Consider the following 19,646-nt stretch of genomic DNA (forward strand, 5'->3'; position numbering starts at 1 on the left):
TCCAGCAAAAAACTTGTTTAGAGGCTGATACTGAATAGGGTAAAGGGAGTTTGACAAGCCCTCTTTCAGGCTGGCCAGTTGTCAGCCTGGTATGTTATCTGGCATCACAGAAGTAACGTTCTTGGCCTTTGAAAGTGCTTTGAGGGCTTGTTCTTGGGAGCTTTGAGGGGTGTGTAAATGTGGTTATGTGATCTGGGAATTTTACGGGGGGGGTGAAATTGGAGCTAAATTTATCTCTTAGTAAATTGGCTATGTCATCAGGGTGTGAGTATGTGATGTCACTGACTATTAAGTTTGTGCAGTGCTGGGCATTGTTTCCAAGGGTTCTAACATAATTAAAGAAGGACAGGGACAGAGACAGATATAAGCCATTTTTTTCAATACTTGAATGGTACAACAGAATTTTTTAGATTTACCCACACTATGAGTAAGGAGGGTATTAACTTTTTGGACACCTATATCCAAAAAACAGACAAAGGGTTTAAGTCAAAGGTATATAGAAAAGCTTCTTTCAATAATTCTTATTTAGAATTCACTAGTAGTCACCCATATGCCCAAAAGAAAAGTATAGTGAAGGGTCAACTAGTGTAGGTGGCTCGTATGACATCAGAGGTAGAAGACTTAAAGGGTGATTTAAGAAAAGTGGCTAGCATGTTTTATGACAGGGGTTACCCCAAAAACATAGTGGAGGATATGTTGAACTATGCTGAAAAGGAACGGGGAAATATGTACCCCTTTTAGGGAAAACATTGAAGGAGAAAATAGATGCCACAGAAGATAAGAACTTTGAAAGAGCCTTGGTAATACCATATTCGAGTGATGTATACAGTGTTAAAAAAATAGTAGAAAAAGATTGGAGTATTTTGAGAAGTAACCTGTCTGTATATGCAATAGCAGGAGAGAAACCATCATTTGTATTTAAGACGGGTAGAAATTTAAAGTCAAGTTTTGAATGTAATATGAATGACACAAAAGTAGTTACAACTGGTACCACAAAATGTGATAGATGTCCACAGTGTAAAAATATCATAGACACTAAGGAGTGTCATTTGGACAACACCTTAAGAAGTAGAGTGAGCTTTATGAAAGGGAACTGTCAAACAAGGGGTTGTCATATACCTTGCAAAATGTAAAACATGTTCGGCCTACCATGTAGGGAAAGCTGAGAGAAGGCTGACAGACAGGGTATATGAGCACCAACATCAGATACAGACAAAGAATTCCAATAACTCACTATTTAGACATTCTGTAGATTGCCCTGGTTTTGAAAATTTTAGTTTTGGAATTTTAGAAAAAGTTGTCCCAATCCCAGGGGGGGCAATTATAGATCATATATAGAAGAAAGAGGAACAAAATGGCAGGTTAGGTTACACGCCATGAATCCACCTGGGTTAAATAATTTTATCTCTCTCAAACCTATTTTAGTAAGAAAGGCCACTATTTGAAGGATTAAAGTATTATTAAAGTTTGCATAGTGAAGTTTTAATACTTCACATAGTCATATATGGTATTTCAAAAGGGTAAATGATTTTAAGGGGGTTTTATATAGTGTTTTTGTAGAATTTAATAAAATGTTGTTATTGTTGTGGAGAGACATTGAAAATGTTAAAGGACTTATTAGTAATTAATTTTTAAGAGAAGTGTTTTTAAGAAAATGATGTTCTTTTAAATTATTGAAAGTAATTTCTATGGCACCTTTAAGAAGTGTAATAATTGAATCAATGATGCCATTGGACTAGTGTTATAAATGTAGAAACGTGGGGATTAAATGTGATTCTGATGAAGTCCCATTTTGTTGGAGGATGAAAGCGCTCAATTGTATTTGAGACATATTTTATTCAGTTGTGGTGTGAATAAAGGAAGACTAGTGTTGGTCACTAGCATTTTATCAAAAGATTTGTCCTGCTGTTCTTTGCAGTGCTGTTGAACTTTTTACGTTGTTTTTGTGGTAAGCACTGAGTTGTCCTGGTTTGGGAATAGTTAAAGAAGGCCTTATGGTTGCCTTTTTTCCTGGGTGGATCTTTTTACCACATATCTAGCTTTGGTTTATTTGATAAGTGACCAGAGCTCCTTGTTAAGTTTAGCAAGAACATTTTTGATATTGTGAAAGTTACATTTATTAATGCCTGCAATGAGTTTTCTTTCTTTTATTGTACAGCATGACTGTATTTGGTTATTTTTAAATTTGGCATTGTATCTACCTCAGAGGGGGACAGATACATCTATGCAGCTATTCACATATGCAAATAATTTGGTGGTGAATGATTCAGCATATGCATCTATGCAGCTATTCACAAATGCGAAGAATTTGGTGGTGAATGATTCTTCATATGCAGCGGGGACCTCAGGTTGGAGATGAATGTTGAATTTAGACAAGTCATCAGTCAGTTTTAACAAATTAGCCTTAACATAATCTCTGAATACTGAGGTATTTTATGATGCTTCAGGCTTCTGTGTTAGGGAGAATGTGACTGATTTATAGTCCGATTTGACATGGAGGAAGTTACACCTGGTGCAGAACAGAGTAGTCTTGTATTATTGGGGACCAGGTTCAGGACTTTGTCTCCCCTAGTTAAGGAATAAACTAACTAGTCCAGAGAGTCTGCATTTATAAAGTTCAGAAATCTCTGGGAATACATGTTAGGGGATGTATATGTCTTCCAGTTGATGAAGGGGAAGTTGAAGTCCTCTCTGGGAATTGTGTTTGACCTAATATATAGGGACTTCAAACTAGTCAGGTAGGAGGTATGGGCCAAGGGTGACATAGAGGGGGCCCTATAGTTACCTATGATATTATAAAGGATTTTGTTAATGGTAAGCAAGATGTGGATGAGTTTTAGGTCATTAGCTTGTTTAACAATCCTGGAATTTAAATGTTTTTACAAAGACATAGAGACACCACCACTTTTAGTGCTTTCATCTAATGCAGTGGGCCTGAATGCCTTTATCTGGTATTGTGATCTCTTTCTTGCTAAATCTTATACTGTATGAATTTACTCATTATACTCCTGGGTGTCACCTATAAAAAGTGTATCTGAGCCTAAGATAGCTACCTATTTAGCTAACTGAATATATTTCTCTGTGCTAGATACAAGAGTTACACTTTGGTATATGTCTAAAACACCGCATTGCCCTTTGTTCTGTGGTCAGCCATTACATTTACTTTTTGTAATGATATGTATATTTTTAACAATGTTCTACATGTTCTTTTATTACTTCATTGACCTATTGGTCTTCTGATACACTGAATGCCTCTAGACCACCTGTAACTAGCTACTGATCAATTATATAAGCAAACAGATAGCATTAGTAAAATCCAAAGAGCTGAGAGCTGAGAACAGCTGTAAAATGCACTGTATGAACATGTACATAAATGCATGGAACTAGCCATACCCAACAGAATCAAGGCACTCTCCTCCAAAAAAGGAAGCAAATCTGGTGGTTCCCTACCATCAATAAACTCTACAACAAGTCCCAAGACTGGAAAAATTCCCTTATTGGCCTCAACAAAAAGTTGAGATCCCTCATCAAAACCTCCAAAGCCAGCTATGAAGGTAGAATTGCAGCAGACACTAAAAACAACCACAAAGCCTTCTATAGTTATATCAAGAATCTCCACAGCAATACCCAGATTTGCTCTGAGTTACTCCACAATGGTACCTCCTATACTGAACCAGCAGATATTGCCATCAACCCCTATATTGTTAGGCGAGTTGCAAATTGGCTCGCAGCAGACTCCAAGTCCGACTGCCAACCAGTCATCAGTGGAGTCCCACAGGGATCGGTCCTGGGTCCTCTCCTGTTTGGCATCTACTTCTCAGAAGTCCAGGCCAACACGGAGGGGCTCTGGTTGACCAAGTTCACAGACGACTGCAAGCTGGGAGCCATTATTAACTCCTCAGGTGATGCAGACATCCTACAGAAAGGCCTCACTGAGACCATTGACTGGTGTTGAAACCATGGACTTGAACTTAATGTCAAAAAATGTGTCATCATCCCCTTTGGGAAAAACTCAGTTCCCACTAATTACCACATTGATGGGAGCCCACTAAACACTGAAGGAGTTATAAGAGATCTGGGGACACAGGTTGACAGCAACCTTTCCTTCGACCACCACATTGCCACTGTGGTCAGAAAATCCTTCTGTGTGGCACATCTCATTACCAAGGCTTTTGCATCCAAGAAGAAAGAGGTCATCATTTCTCTCTACTCTTCCCTCAATAGCTTGCTTACCAGTGGGAGTGGGAAGCATTGAGCTGCCTGTTGGTCCAGTTTTGTGAGGTTTCAGCCAGCAACTTGTAGTTTATTGGTCGTTTTGGGCCAGTTCCTAGCTTCTTTCAGCCCCCTGATATAAAAAACGCTAAACGCGCGTTTGCGCGGTTTAGCGCGATTTAGCGCGGAGCTGCTACCGTTGCACACTAGGGCAGCGCCGGTTAAGCAGATTTAAACTATTAGGGCTACCTAAATTCCACTCTTCAAATTTTCCCTTAAAACTACCTTCCTCGAACTATACTACTGATCTAATCAGCATATCCTATAACTAAATAGATCATCTCTACCTGACTCTAAGTAGCCTATTCTGTATCTGTCAAACCTAGCACTTGCTCCTACAGTACTTATCACCGAGATACAGCACTCTTGTTATAGATAGTACCCCAAAAAGGCGAACCCCATTTCTCGGACACCCACATCCCACGGAATCTCTTTTTAAAGTTTTTTGTCTATTCCTTCTAGCATGTTGAGAGATCAGTTGCTAGTATCCTCTCCTGCTCAGCTGGTGAACCTGGGAATATTGAGGCAATGTTACAATTGCCTCATGTACACTGAACAACCCTCTCCTCCTCCCACAAAACACAAATACATGCGAGAGATGCAACTATACGGCCAAACTGGAGGCTGAGCTCTCTCAACTTAGGACTGGCAAGACCAGACAGGAGGAGAAGGTTACCACACACACTATAGACCCAGTCTCACAGAGTACGATCACAACCTCAAATCATACACATAAACACACAAAGACATACTCGGAGGCTCTGATCAGAAATCTACCAAAACAGCAGAGGCCACCAAAGCAGACACCCAAACAACCACCACCTCAGAACACAACACCTGCAACACATAGACCTCACAGTCAGGGTGTCAAACAGTCACAGCCCTTAAGGCCAAACACAATGCCAGACACACTAGTCATTGGTGACTCCATAGTCAGACACACTGGCGTCCGCTCACCAGACTGAGTAAGGAGAGAGTTACAGTAAGCTGCCTGTCGGGCGCTAGAATCCACCACATAACGCAAGCACTCAGGTCTCTCAACAGCAGGTACAAATATGACTCAGTCATTGTCCACACTGGTGTAAGCGACCTGAGGCGTACCTCCTTGGACTACATGAAAAGAGACATTGAGGAGCTCTCTGATTATGTAGCCCAGGCAGGTATGACCCTGACCTTGAGCAGTATCCTACCTTCACCAAGAATGATGCCACAATACAGAGATAAGATGATCAGCTTTAACAATTGGCTTAAACTCTGGTGTCATTCAAAGGGGATCAATGTCTGTCTGCCTGGAATGACATGCTGGACAAGCCACGCTGCCATGAGGGCGGCTTGCACCTGTCACCCTGGGATTCGGATATTGGCAAAGGCTCTTGCCACCCCATAGTGCCTTTTTAGGCAAGGCTCAAATTCTAAACCTACCACCCTAGAACACAAAAAGGAAAAACTAAGGGTAATGCTGCTCAATGCCAGAAGTCTAAATCTCAAAATGCACGCACTCAAGGCCCTTCTCAGTATGGAGAACATCGATGTCTGTGCTGTGACAGAAACCTGGTTCAAGGCTCCTGAGAGCACCCCAGCACTAACAGGTTTTACCTCATACCATGCGTTCCGGCCCCAAAATCCGGACAATACCAAGAAAGGAGGGGGGGTATCCATATTCATCAAGGACACCCACACCTCAAGACTGGTGGCAACGCATGATGCATCGGAGACCATCCAGGTGCAATTAACCATAGGCAAGACTGCTCTGCAAATTGTAGCATGTTACAGGCCACCCTCACAAACTCAGGAACCTCACATGGCTTTCCTGAAAACACTGGAGGGGATAAATGTATCTCCAAACACCATCATACTAGGTGACTTCAATTACCCTAATATAGACTGGGAACACTACTCAAGCCCAAACACCCTAGCCTAAAAGTTCCTGGAATTCATAAACTCAAATGCCATGGAACAACTAGTCACCATCCCCACAAGAGGAGAAAACATACTTGATCTCATCATCATGAACATGGGGGCACAATGTTCAACACCGGAAGTATACCCCTCACTGGTGAGATCAGATCACAAACTAATCTTGCTGGAGGTCCTCATCCCACCCCCACCTGAAATAAAAAAGACCACAGTAAAAAACTTCTTGAAAGCCGACTTCACACTTCTAAAGACTAGTGTGGTCTCCTTTAAGGCCCCCGAGCCGGCGGAAAACAGTACTCAAGCTGCTGAATCACTTGCAAATGCCTTCTACCAGCACCTGCAGGACTGCATGGATAAGGCAATCCCAAGCAAAACAAAGACTCTTTGTACCAAGGGCAAGCGTCCAGTCTGGTGGACCCCAGCCATAAACAAACTCTACAACAAAAGGAGGAAGCTACTACAAGATAGAGCAAAATCCTTAAAAGGTAAGACACCTTTGATCACTATAAGTAAAAAGCTAAGAGCTCTCATAAAATCATCCAAAGCAAATTTTGAGAGAAAAATAGCTAAAGACTCAAAAGACAATCATAAGGCCTTCTTTAGCTATGTTAGAAACCTGGGAGGAAACTCCCAGATATGCTCAGAACTAGTTCAAAATGATGTGAAGATTACTGATCCTACAGACATTGCCAACATACTGGCTGACAGGTTCAGTGCAAACTTCTCCCCCTCCCCCAAAGGAGAGATATCTATACCAAATGGTTGCAGCCCCCCAAACATCTCAAACGCCCAAGTGAGAACTGCTCTCTCCAAAGCAAAAAAACACAGCATCCATGGGACCTGATGGTGTCCCAGGCTGTGTGCTCCACGAACTCAACGAGGAATTAAACCCACAGCTAGGACAGCTGTTTAATCATAGTCTCACCTCTGGATACGTACCCAGGGAGTGGCGCACTGCGACTGTGGTCCCACTTCACAAAGGCGGTGCCTCCACAGACCCTGGAAATTACCGGCCCATTAGCTTGACAAGCCTTGACGTTCACTTAGAATTAGAATGGGTGAACATAAGAGTGATATCAGAAATAAGAAAGAAACCAATGCTTTGTATTGACATACCATCAAACATCCAAAAGCTAAATTCATGTTTACAATTATTGACAAAATTACTGGAGACAGGAGCAACCAACAGGGATGGCACAGTATTCTGAGCCACAAGGAAAAATATTGGATCATTCACCTCAGGGCTCTTTTTCCCCCTGGTCTTAATGACCATTTATAAAATACATACCATGGTCTATACCGAAATAGTACGTTAAGGATGGAATAATTTTGATATTACAATCAAAATTTCGCTAGATAATCATCATCTGACATATTTCTAATGGACACTATGTAGCCCGGTGATACCATGGTCAATGTATTTAAAAGCCAACTTAGTTGCTCTTATATGAATAACAGGTAATAAACTATGTCATTGTCATTGGAACATATTATTTATTTGTAATTAGATTACCTGGAAGGGACATTATTAGTTACTTTCTTTATGTACATTGGTCTCACCAATTGTAATAATGTACTTTTGGATGTATATATGATACTCTATATTGGGAATTATTTTTACATGTCCATTGGAATAATATGTTTAGCTATTAATCACAAATATTATAAAATATGTAATATACTCTTTGGCCACTGACTGGTTATGAATATAACCTTAGCCCACTATTCTCATTATTTTTATTATTATACTGTATACCTATAGACTTTTTGCTTTTCTATATGTATTTGTTGCCTTGTCATATATGCCTGCACCCTAATAAGGATTACCTGATGTTTATACTATAGAATTAATTTATTTACATTTTTGCTGCTTAGTTGTTATGTACTTAATATCTGTGCAGTATTATTATTACTATATTATATATGTATACATTTCTTGTTACTTTACACTTCTCATACTTTTTGCCTTGTTATATATGCTATGTACTCCAAAAGAGTTATTTAAAGTACAAACTAGTTAACTCATTTGTATTCTGTGTTTACGTAAGCATTAACTAGAGGGTTGGACCATACCATTGCTTGCCATTGATTGAGGTAGCATATAAATAATTATGAGCTTGATCTTTATATTATTTGTTATTTTCACTGAAGAAGGCTGTCAAGCCGAAACTAGTTTGAAATAGAATTGTTGCCTTAGGTCATTTTTATGTCCTGAATCACATATTATTATAATAAAGGTACTTAGACTGTTGATGCTGACCTCTTGTGTTTACTAGTACATTGGTTTGGCCGTGCATACCGTACTGGCGAGGTGTGGAGTTTGTTCAGTTTGGTTGGATCTCTCTGTTGGGATGCAGTCTATACTATCGGTAGGGAGAGGACTCTTTCCCCTGGTATTATTTACTACTAACCGGCTTAAATGGATGGCTAACCCTTGTGAGATGGTTCTGTAATTTTGGATACAACCATGCTTTATTGGGGCTTACATCGGTGTATTGGTGTATGGAACTATATTCAACCTTATAGCGTGTTGGCGAATATATTTCAAGGTTCTGTGTAAATATTGAACTATTATAGACTCATATTTTATGTGGTGCCTTTGCGACTTTGGACACCATTACGCTCAATCGGGGCTCTTATTTCTGTACAACATTTCAGTTAAACCTGTCGTGTGTTGGCGAATTTAATTTAAGGTACTGTGAGATTACTTAGCTATTATGGACTGGTTTTCTACTATTTGATGTTGTCTAACCTGAAGATCGAAAACGCTGACATTGGAACTCTCTAGTTCAAACTTTGAAGAATGCCAACTGCCTTTCATTAACACAGCGGCCATTTTGTTTTCCTGTACCTGCGATTTGAGCTTTTTAGCAGTGCTTACTTACTCCCTCTATTTTTGATCTCTTCAAGCAATTTTGGACTAATACATATGTATATAGGAATGATCATTATATTTTTGGTCATGATGTATTATGGCTAAACCTTATCATAATTGCAATATTTGATACCTTGTGGGTTCTTAGGTAGTACAGCATGTCTTTAAACTTGTAGGACATGTTTTTCATGTTTGTAGAATTATAATGGAATGGCTTTGAGATTGTCTATATATTTCTCTTGGATTTCTATTGCAATCCTTGAAATTAGGAAAGTATACATTGTCTGACCATTACTAATAACTACAATAAGACGGTGTTTTATAAATTATACTTATATTACTATGATACATGGTGACATAGAATTCCATTAACTGTTGATGTCGAAATAATCTTTCATAATTTATGCCATCAACATATGGTTTGGAGGCTTTGCAAGCAACAGGATTAGGTACATACTAAATATAGGGTTATTCCTACTTAAGCACCTTATGTAAACAACTAATACTACTGACTTATTTGGAAGTCTGAACTCAAACAACAATTATTGTATATTGAGTGCCTTTATGACTATACATTCGACAAGAAAGTATTATTTTTATTTTTATAGATTGCAGTTTTAGAACAAACTGTCTTGATTATCATCTGGGCATTTTCTACATATACCAGGTTCACATTATATCTTGTATGAAGGTTTTACCTATGGATATATCCTGTTATATATAAATCTGATATTATCAGAACATTGGAACCATTTGGTTGCCAATTGAAGTTTGTGGTTACAACTTAAAGGGTAGGGTAACTCCAGTTATATGGTTAGGTGTAGGTTTCCTTGGCAAATTGCTCTGAATATATATATATATATATATATATATATATATATATATATATATATATATATATATATATATGGTTGTATAGATGGTTAAACCCTTGGATAGATGTATTTATTCCTTCTCTTGACACATTTATGAGGAAAAACAAGTTAACTTAATACTTATTTTATATATATCATAAGTTAATTTGATAATTCCTTGAACTGGTGTGGAAATTTCGACAATACTCACAAAAATGAGCAACTGCTGATGCTCAATAATCTTATTTGTAATACTATTATATAACAGAGGGGTGGACTACTGGTGTATTATTTTTAGATACTTAACACATGTTATGCAGATGTCATTATTTAACATGGTTTTTACACACTAAAGGGCTATCCTTTTATAAGATCAACAAGAGCACTATTGATATCTGTATGTATGCATATTTGGCTAAACCCAATATTAGGGGCTAGAGTTTTCTTTACTTTGAACATTTACTGTTGAATACATATGTTTGAAGCATAAGATCATAGGGTACTTAAACTTTTGAGGTTTAAACTAGTTTATGATATCCATGTGCTTTGATATTAATAACAAGGATTGGGATCACCCATTAAGATAAATAAGGGTGTGATCATCTAGCATTATTGAAATCTCTATATATATGTATTATTGGGGGCCAAAGCATTTATGTTTTGAATTTCTACTGTTGGATACATATGTCTGAAGTTTTAAACTGGATTATGATATTCTTGTCCTTTGATATTGACAACACGGATTGATGTTTTGGACGTACTGGAATTTTCTGGTTCTGCCTCTAGCTAAATATTCATCAATATTTTAACTTAGGCACCCCGGATATCCCTAATATCTGGCTGGTTATTGAAATTGAGTGGGGCTTGTTTCTTTGGACAGTCAGACCAATTATTATCACTTTAAAAATTTGTTTTTCAAATTATATTTCCAACAATGGATCTGGATACTATACTCGATGGGTTATGTGCTGATCGAGACGATATTGGTGTATTTGGGGTTGAACAAGTCTCAAGCAATAACCGCAACCATACTAATGTGGATACATCAGATGGATGTGAATTGGCTTTCCAAAACCTTGGGAAGGGCCTAAAAAGTCTAAGGGCTAACATCTGGCACTTGAGACTTTTTCAAGCATACATACACAAGAATATGGCTCCTCGGGGCCTTAGAATTAGACTTTGACCTATGGTTAGTAGATCTGAAGAGAGACTAACCACGGAATGGAATCAAGCATTGCAAGAAGGATCCATGAATTTTGTTAAAATCTTGGCCTCCTATTATGAAAGAGTTATTGATACTAATATATTGGAAGTTAAAAGCATCAGTGCAGAGTGTAAAAAATACCATTCACTTCCCATTTATGAAAGCTCTGTGGCCAGGCTGTCCAAAGAACTAGCCTCATATGAAAAATTAACTAAGGACAGAAAAATCAAAAAATTTAATAGGGATATCATGGATTATAACAGGGGACATCCATTTGATACCCAGAGATCTGTCAGATTCAATAACACTAACTCTGGGTCAACTAGGGGCAGAACCAGAAAAAGACGAAGATCTATTCTTAAACACCATGATAAACCCTACACCAGTACCTCGGGGGAGGAGTCCTCCTATACGGATAGTGAAAGTGCATTAACACATGAATCACCAATGCGAAAAAGGTCTAACTCAATAACCCCTTTAGACAAGGGAGAAAGCGGCGGGGGGCCGCAAACATAAATGTCGGAATTGGTACAGAATCAATGGAGGGGCTGATAAAAACCTTACTCAGACAATAGAACCCAAGTACAATAATGTATTAAACCTGTCTGATATTGTCTTAACTGATGAACAACAAAAACTATTAAATAAAGGATTGGGATTTGTACCTAGTTTTTTTGTGATGAATACAATACTGTATCAGATGTTATGGATTTTTGCCGCAATCTTAACTTGAAAATATTTTTTTCAGATCAAAACTCATCCACTTCTCAAAGATCCGCTGACTTCAAATTTCACAAATCCCAATTTCAACCACCAATGAACAAACATGTGGCTATATTCCAACAGTCTGTACTACGGGACTTACATTTTCCTCACTTTGAATCACATATCATCAATGAGAACATCCCTATGTCTGAAAAAATGGCCCTAGCTGAACTAAAGGATAATCACAATATAGCCATATTACCAGCTGATAAAGGAGGGGCAGTTGTGATTCTTAATATTCACTACTATATCAATGAAGGCCTGGAACAACTGTCAGATACTAAATGCTATATGCATATGTGTACAGACCCCACTATCAAATTCAAAAAAGAGATTGACTCTTTTCTTGATTTGGCAGTTGAAGAAGGCATTATCACTCAGAATACAGCCAAACATCTTACAGTGACAGACCCACAAAAGCAAATTTTGTATCTACTTCCGAAAATTCACAAATCTATCTCCAAACCACCAGGTAGACCGATTGTGTCAGGTATTGGCTCACTTATGGAACCACTATCTGTATTTTTGACACAGCAACTAAAACCACTATTAACAGAGGTTAGAGCTAGAATACAGGACACAACTCAATTTTTACAAATCATACAAGACACTCAATTGGAACCACATTGGCTCATGTGTACGTTAGATGTTAAAGCGTTATACACTAGCATACCACATTGGGCGGGGTTGCAGGCATTACAATACTGGTTAGAAAAGACTAACCTCTATCTACCTGGTACACTAGCATACCACATTGGGCGGGGTTGCAGGCATTACAATACTGGTTAGAAAAGACTAACCTCTATCTACCTGGTTTCAACACATTTATTATTTGTATGGCGGAACATGTGCTCAATAAAAATGTCTTCTACTTCCAAGGGGAATACTACTGGCAATTACAAGGTACTGCCATGGGGGCATCTTTGTCCCCATTTATGCTGATTTATTTATGGCATATTTAGCGGAATGCTTTATATATAATCCACTACATAATATATATATATTTTTATATATATGGTGGAAATTGACATATGGTGTAGGTACCTGGATGACTGTTGGATGGTGTGGCATGCTGATTCTACATATTTACAGGAATTTGTGGAATATCTCAATGGTAATATTTGGGGTATTCAATTTACAATAACATATGATGTCAAAACTATTGATTTTTGGATGTAACAGTTTACCGAAATTTTGATCACACATTGAGTACCAAAATTCACAGAAAATATCCACAATGTAATAATTGACTTCATGCATCCAGTATGCATCCACGCCACACCATCCGTAACATACCTAAATCTCAGTTTCTCAGGATCAAACGCATTAGCTCCTCCAGAACAGATTTTGAAGAAGCTAAGGCAGACCTTCAGAAAAGATTCTTAGAGAGAGGATATCATCAATATGACATCATATCAGCCAGTACATGGTCGGACAAACAGGATAGGAATACACTACTAAAATATAGAGTTCACTCAAAGACGACACAGGAATCCACATTAAGGTTTGTAACTACATTTGGTAGGAATCACAATGTCATCAGAAATATTCTAGATGCTAATTGGAATATTTTATTAGCTAACAAACACCTTAGAGAAATTTTGGGATCAAAATGTCAATTCTCATATAGACGGGGCAGAACTTTAGGAGATTCTCACACTACAAACATAAAGAGAGCGGAGGGGCCAAATATAAACAACTGACTATATCTGGGGATCAACCTTTAGGAACATTCCCATGTGGTCACTGTACATCTTGCAATCAAGTAAGTAAGTTAAAGCAGTTTACAAGTGCACACACGAGCAGAGTCTATGACCTTAGGGTATTTGGTAATTGCTCTAGCAGTTGGGTCATATATCTGGCCACATGCCAATGTTCAGCCTTTTATGTGGGACAAACATCACGTTCACTTAGAATTAGAATGGGTGAACATAAGAGTGATATCAGAAATAAGAAAGAAACCAATGCTTTGTATTAACATACCATCAAACATCCAAAAGCTAAATTCATGTTTACAATTATTGACAAAATTACTGGAGACAGGAGCAACCAACAGGGATGGCACAGTATTCTGAGCCACAAGGAAAAATGTTGGATCATTCACCTCAGGGCTCTGTTTCCCCCTGGTCTTAATGACCATTTATAAAATACATACCATGGTCTATACCGAAATAGTACGTTAAGGATGGAATAATTTTGATATTACAATCAAAATTCCGCTAGATAATCATCATCTGACATATTTCTAATGGACACTATGTAGCCCGGTGATACCATGGTCAATGTATTTAAAAGCCAACTTAGGTGCTCTTATATGAATAACAGGTAGTAAACTATGTCATTGTCATTGGAACATATTATTTATTTGTAATTAGATTACCTGGAAGGGACATTATTAGTTACTTTCTTTATGTACATTGGTCTCACCAATTGTAATAATGTACTTTTGGATGTATATATGATACTCTATATTGGGAATTATTTTTACATGTCCATTGGAATAATATGTTTGGCTATTAATCACGAATATTATAAAATATGTAATATACACTTTGGCCACCGACTGGTTATGAATATAACCTTAGCCCACTGTTTTCATTATTTTTATTATTATACTATATACCTAGAGACTTTTTGCTTTTCTATATGTATTTGTTGCCTTGTCATATATGCCTGCACCCTAATAAGGATTACCTGATGTTTAAACTATAGAATTCATTTGTTATTTACATTTTTGCTGCTTAGTTGTTATGTACTTAATATTTGTGCAGCATTATTATTACTATATGACATATGTATACATTTCTTGTTACTTTACACTTCTCATACTTTTTGCCTTGTTATATATGCTATGTACTCCAAAAGAGTTATTTAAAGTACAAACTAGTTAACTCATTTGTATTCTGTGTTTACGTAAGCATTAACCAGAGGGTTGGACCATACCATTGCTTGCCATTGGTTGAGGTAGCATATAAATAATTATGAGCTTGATCTTTATATTATATGTTATTTTCACTGAAGAAGGCTGTCAAGCCAAAACTGGTTTCAAATAGAATTGCTGCCTTACGTCATTTTTATGTCCTGAATTGAATATTATTATAATAAAGGTACTTAGACTGTTGATGCTGACCTCTTGTGTTTACTAGTACATTGGGTTGGCCATGCATACCGTACTGGCGAGGTGTGGAGTTTGTTCACATTAGACCCAAACCTGAGTATGGAATAACAATATGGAAACCTTATAAGATAACAAGCATGGGAAAACTGAAAAGGGTACAGCGGAAATATACCAAGGACAAATTTAAGTTATTATGAAAAAGTAAAATATCTGAACTTGTACAGTGTATCTTACAGATATCTAAGAGGAGATCTTATTCAGGTATATAGGATATTTAGAGGCAACTACCTCTGGGAATGTTTGGGGTTATCAAAAAGTACTACAGAATCATCAGACAACCTAGGAAGAAGATTCTATAGGAATGAGAAGTGTACTAATTGGTTCTCTGAGACAGCAGCTGATGCATGGAACAGACTACCAAATTACATTAAAGCAAGTACTAGTTTAGATATTTTTAAGAACAGCCTGGACACTTATTATGGGAACAAATGTTTTGGTATATTAGCAGGCTAGAAGGGTATTAATGCCCGTGCTTGAAATATTTGTGTGTATGTATGTATGCATGTATATGTACATTGTCCTTGCCCGTTGTAACTCACAAACTGATGCAGCCCTTAAATACTACTCAAGATCCTCATTATATTACAAAAAAAAAAAAAAGCTTGATACACTAACTTATCAGTTGGTGAAGAGTGTTTAGCTGCTGTTTCTTGTGTCAAGAGTGCAGGGTTCCCTCTCCCTTTGTAATTTAACTTCCTTTTTTTAACTGTGAATTATTCTGTGTCAACCGGGGTGGCACATAGCACTAATATCCTCTGTGGGAGGTGGGAGGGTACAGGGTATGAATACTTTTTAGTGCCTTTAAGGCACACTATTTAGAGGGGTCTATATCATATGAGCGAATCACACAAATTGCGAACACTCATAATACTGAACATACCGGACCTCAAAGTGCTTTTTCTGAGATTGCGGTACAGTGAAGAATGGGATATTTACCCTTTCCTCACTGTAGAGTGATCTCAAATTTGGACTATATATTTAGCGGGGGTTGTGGGGGGCACAGCCCCCCACAATAGGAAGTTTGAGGTCTGGTACTTTCGATATTATGAGCGTTCGCAATTTGTGCGATTCGCTCATATGATATAGACACTATTTAGAGTATCCCTCATTTCTGTAGGTTCCTTCTGACCCACTTGTCTTTTTCTTCTTTTTATAAGTGCTCATAAGGCAAGTTGTTACAGAGTTATCCCTGGTGATTAGTGTTTCCCAACCCACATCTTTAAGTGTCCTTAAGGCATAATGCAAAAGTTATCCCTGATGGCTAGTGTCCCCCCATATCCCTTGTCTAATTTAAGTGCTGTTGAGGCATGTTGTTAATGATGTATCCCTGGTGCTGAGTGGCCCCACTCAGACTATGTCTTGCTTGATGTGGTCCCCCCAATGTGGCAGGATTTGCTCTTTTGCATAGAGAAGCGTGATGGTATGACAGCCGCCCTACTCACACACACACACACACACACACACACACACACACACACACACACACACACACACACACACACACACACACACACACACACACACACTCTCACACATGCAGCCCAACACATATAAGCATGCACTTACTCTCCAACACTACATGCATGCTAAACTCTCCACCACTTACCACAATAGATAAACACAAGCTTTTATCCATGTTCATTAACAAGAGTGGCTAGGATCAGCCATCTTATCTTATGCAGTCGAGTGAATCTCCGAATCACTTTGTGTAAATGCCTTACCACAGGCAGTGCCACAGGAGAGTACATGGCTAACTATCATATGCCCCTCCCCAGAATGCCTCATTAGTATTTAACATGGCTGCAGACAGATCACTGCAGTGCTGCATGTCTTCATATTGCAACACTGGTTGGGCTATCTCTGAATCAGAAAAGGTTACCACGAGGTGTATACCTCAGCTAAGCTTTATGAATTAGGCCCTGTATTTTTCAGAAAGATGCTATTGTCTTGGATCTTGTTACCTTTCTGAAATACTTTTTATGTTGTTTCTATTTATGAAGATTTTGAAACCATGCATTACTTCTCCTGTCCATCTCTGAAATGTATACATTCCATTTCCGTTAGGAGGAGGGCTCTCCATTACTATGCACCATACTTTGGTTGTGGTTTTACTGACTCTTCATACAGATGGACACTGATTTCCAAAATGTAATGATAATAGCTACTTTCTAAAGTTTCTTATATTTTTGGGATTACATGATATAGCCACTCAGGATTCTTTACAGTTTTAGGTTTGGTATTAGTTAATAGACTAACTACGGGCTGACAATTTTTTGTGTGTATTGATGCAGACTTTATTGAATTGAATTTACCTGCTATGTTTCTACACTGTTACAGCTGTGTCAATTTCTTTCTTACCCTTTTGACCCTGTTCTAACTGCTAGGCCCTTCTGCTTCTCAGAATTGATCAGGAATGCCCTGTGGCTGGCACTAAAGTGCAGCACTAGATTGCCAATAACAGCATAACGTTTTCACAATTTTTTCTTTGACCTTGGCAGATGCAACCAGCATGAGCAGAACCACTTGCTTTTTCTGTATATATTTTTTCTGTAACTTGTTTGTTGTTTTTCTTGGTAAATTGCAGGTTACTTTTTATGTTGGCATCATGTGCACTAATGGGGTATCTGATGCTCAATTGTGAATAATGTAAGTCCTATAGACTGGCTCCTAAATGGAGTGAATTAAAATAAAAAAAGAAACAAAGTGCTATGCCACAAGGTGTGACAGCCAGCACTTAGCAGTTGAGGCATTCCAACAGCATCAGATGTAGATACCACAAAAAAGTATCTCTCACTTGAACGGAGGCAGAGAAAATTACAGGCCTTGTCTACAGCAGCATATAGTTACACAATAATCTTAAACAGTGGTTGAATACCACATAGCGGATATATAAAAATAAAAAACACTATATTCAAGAGAAAGCATGATTTACAGACAGTTAAAAGTAAGTTACTTGACTTTAAATGTTTTCTGTTCTGTATTGTACCAAAAACTTTGACCAGACAAACAGATGTTAGACCAGAGACACAAAATGCTTTTTTATTGCCTCATACAATATTGTACACTTGTTTTGAAAAATGATGTGTTGTAAAATATTATTTGTATTTCTTTTCATCTTGGTAGTTGTCATCATGAAATAGGAATGCACTTATGACCACTATAACAACTCTAATGGTTGTGTTAGAGGCAGTGTTAGTACATGTATATGCTAAAGGGGACACCATATTAATTCTTGATAACTTATGCTGCCTGAAGTGGAAACGGATTATTTTCAAAGTGCTCAGTCATTGAATCAGCAAGTGCACAACAGGTTGTATTGTGTTCTTCTGCTGGGTTTATTTCCCCATGTGCATGTGCTTGTGTGCATAGCAGGCCACTACTATATCCACTCTGTTCTACTACATTGTAACTCCTTTCTGTTTACTGACTCATTATCTGCAGTGTATGCTAGCACACGATATTAACTGGCTTAGAATGATGGCATGTCCTATACTTTATTATGTTACACATTATAAACAGACAAATAAATCGCATACCGTTATTTTCCAAGTGCAGTGCTTATTGGGTGGGTAGTAGTTGGGAAAGCCTTCACTGCCAATATACCCATAATCACCCGAGTGTTCTCCTCCACATAAGAAAACAGGTCTGGAAAACAAAACAGATTGAAATGAACATCAAATGATAGATTTTAGCAGCTGGATATGTAAAGTAAGCTCTTTTTCTACATACCATGATAAAAAATTTAACCTCAATGCTCAACCCTCCACCCACCAAAAAAAATAATCCATTTGCTTCCTTGCCGTATGTATATCACAATAAGTCATTCATTCTGTCTCTTGGATGATGTTAATATATTTACATGTACATGCCATCCTCAACTAGATAATGGCCTCAGTTTTAACAAAGACATTAGGGTGTTTTGTAGCTCCTGGATATAACTCAGTGGTATTCCTTTCTGAAATTAAGAGATCCCCCCATCCACTGCAAGGAATGTCTGAGGATTTCTTAATTTTCCTAAAAGAACAAACTGTCCCTTTAGGACATGAAGTCTAACTCATAAACCGATAAAGAAAATCATATATATTGAACAGTGAGCGCTACCATGCATAGTTCTGCCCACTTCTGCTTCTCTTTTGCTTAAAACACTTATTTATATTAACTACTCAGCCTTCATTTTCGATGAGGTGACACAGAGGCATTAGTCTGGTGATGTAATTGGCTTGCCAAAACAACTATAGTATAGAGGTTGTTCCCTTCGCAAAACTACTTGGGGTTACTTTTGATGAACACCTAAAATTTGACACTCAAATCCAGCAAAACATGAAGAAAACCCATATAAAACTTGGTATGCTATACTGAAACATCCACTTTCTCTCTCCTTCCACCAGACAAACTCTCACCACTACCTGTCTACTTCCCTCACTAATGTATGATGCTCCTCTACTAACAAACATCTGCCTCTCTCCTCCGAATTGGAAGTCTGTTATAATAAGATTTCTAAATTTGCAACCAATGCCAAATTCTCGTCCCATCATTGTACTGCCCTTCATTTGTTAAATTGGCTTGAACTCTCCAACCATC

The 19,646-nt window shown here is 37.9% G+C and overlaps 1 protein-coding gene across 2 annotated transcripts in view; it reads right to left on the reverse strand.

Annotated features, from left to right (window-relative positions):
• The window catches only part of LOC122806565 (procollagen C-endopeptidase enhancer 2-like), a 329,452-nt gene that overhangs the window by 210,245 nt on the left and 99,561 nt on the right, over positions 1-19,646 (reverse strand). For both annotated transcript variants that reach the window (XM_044077101.1, XM_044077102.1), the window contains exon 2: positions 18,602-18,710. In XM_044077101.1, coding sequence (XP_043933036.1) covers positions 18,602-18,710 — 109 coding nt within the window. The remainder of the gene's footprint in view (positions 1-18,601; positions 18,711-19,646) is intronic.

The sequence above is a fragment of the Protopterus annectens genome, chromosome 7.part0, assembly GCF_019279795.1.
Source record: "Protopterus annectens isolate FY-2018-M chromosome 7.part0, PAN1.0, whole genome shotgun sequence".
NCBI classification, from domain to species: domain Eukaryota; kingdom Metazoa; phylum Chordata; order Ceratodontiformes; family Protopteridae; genus Protopterus; species Protopterus annectens.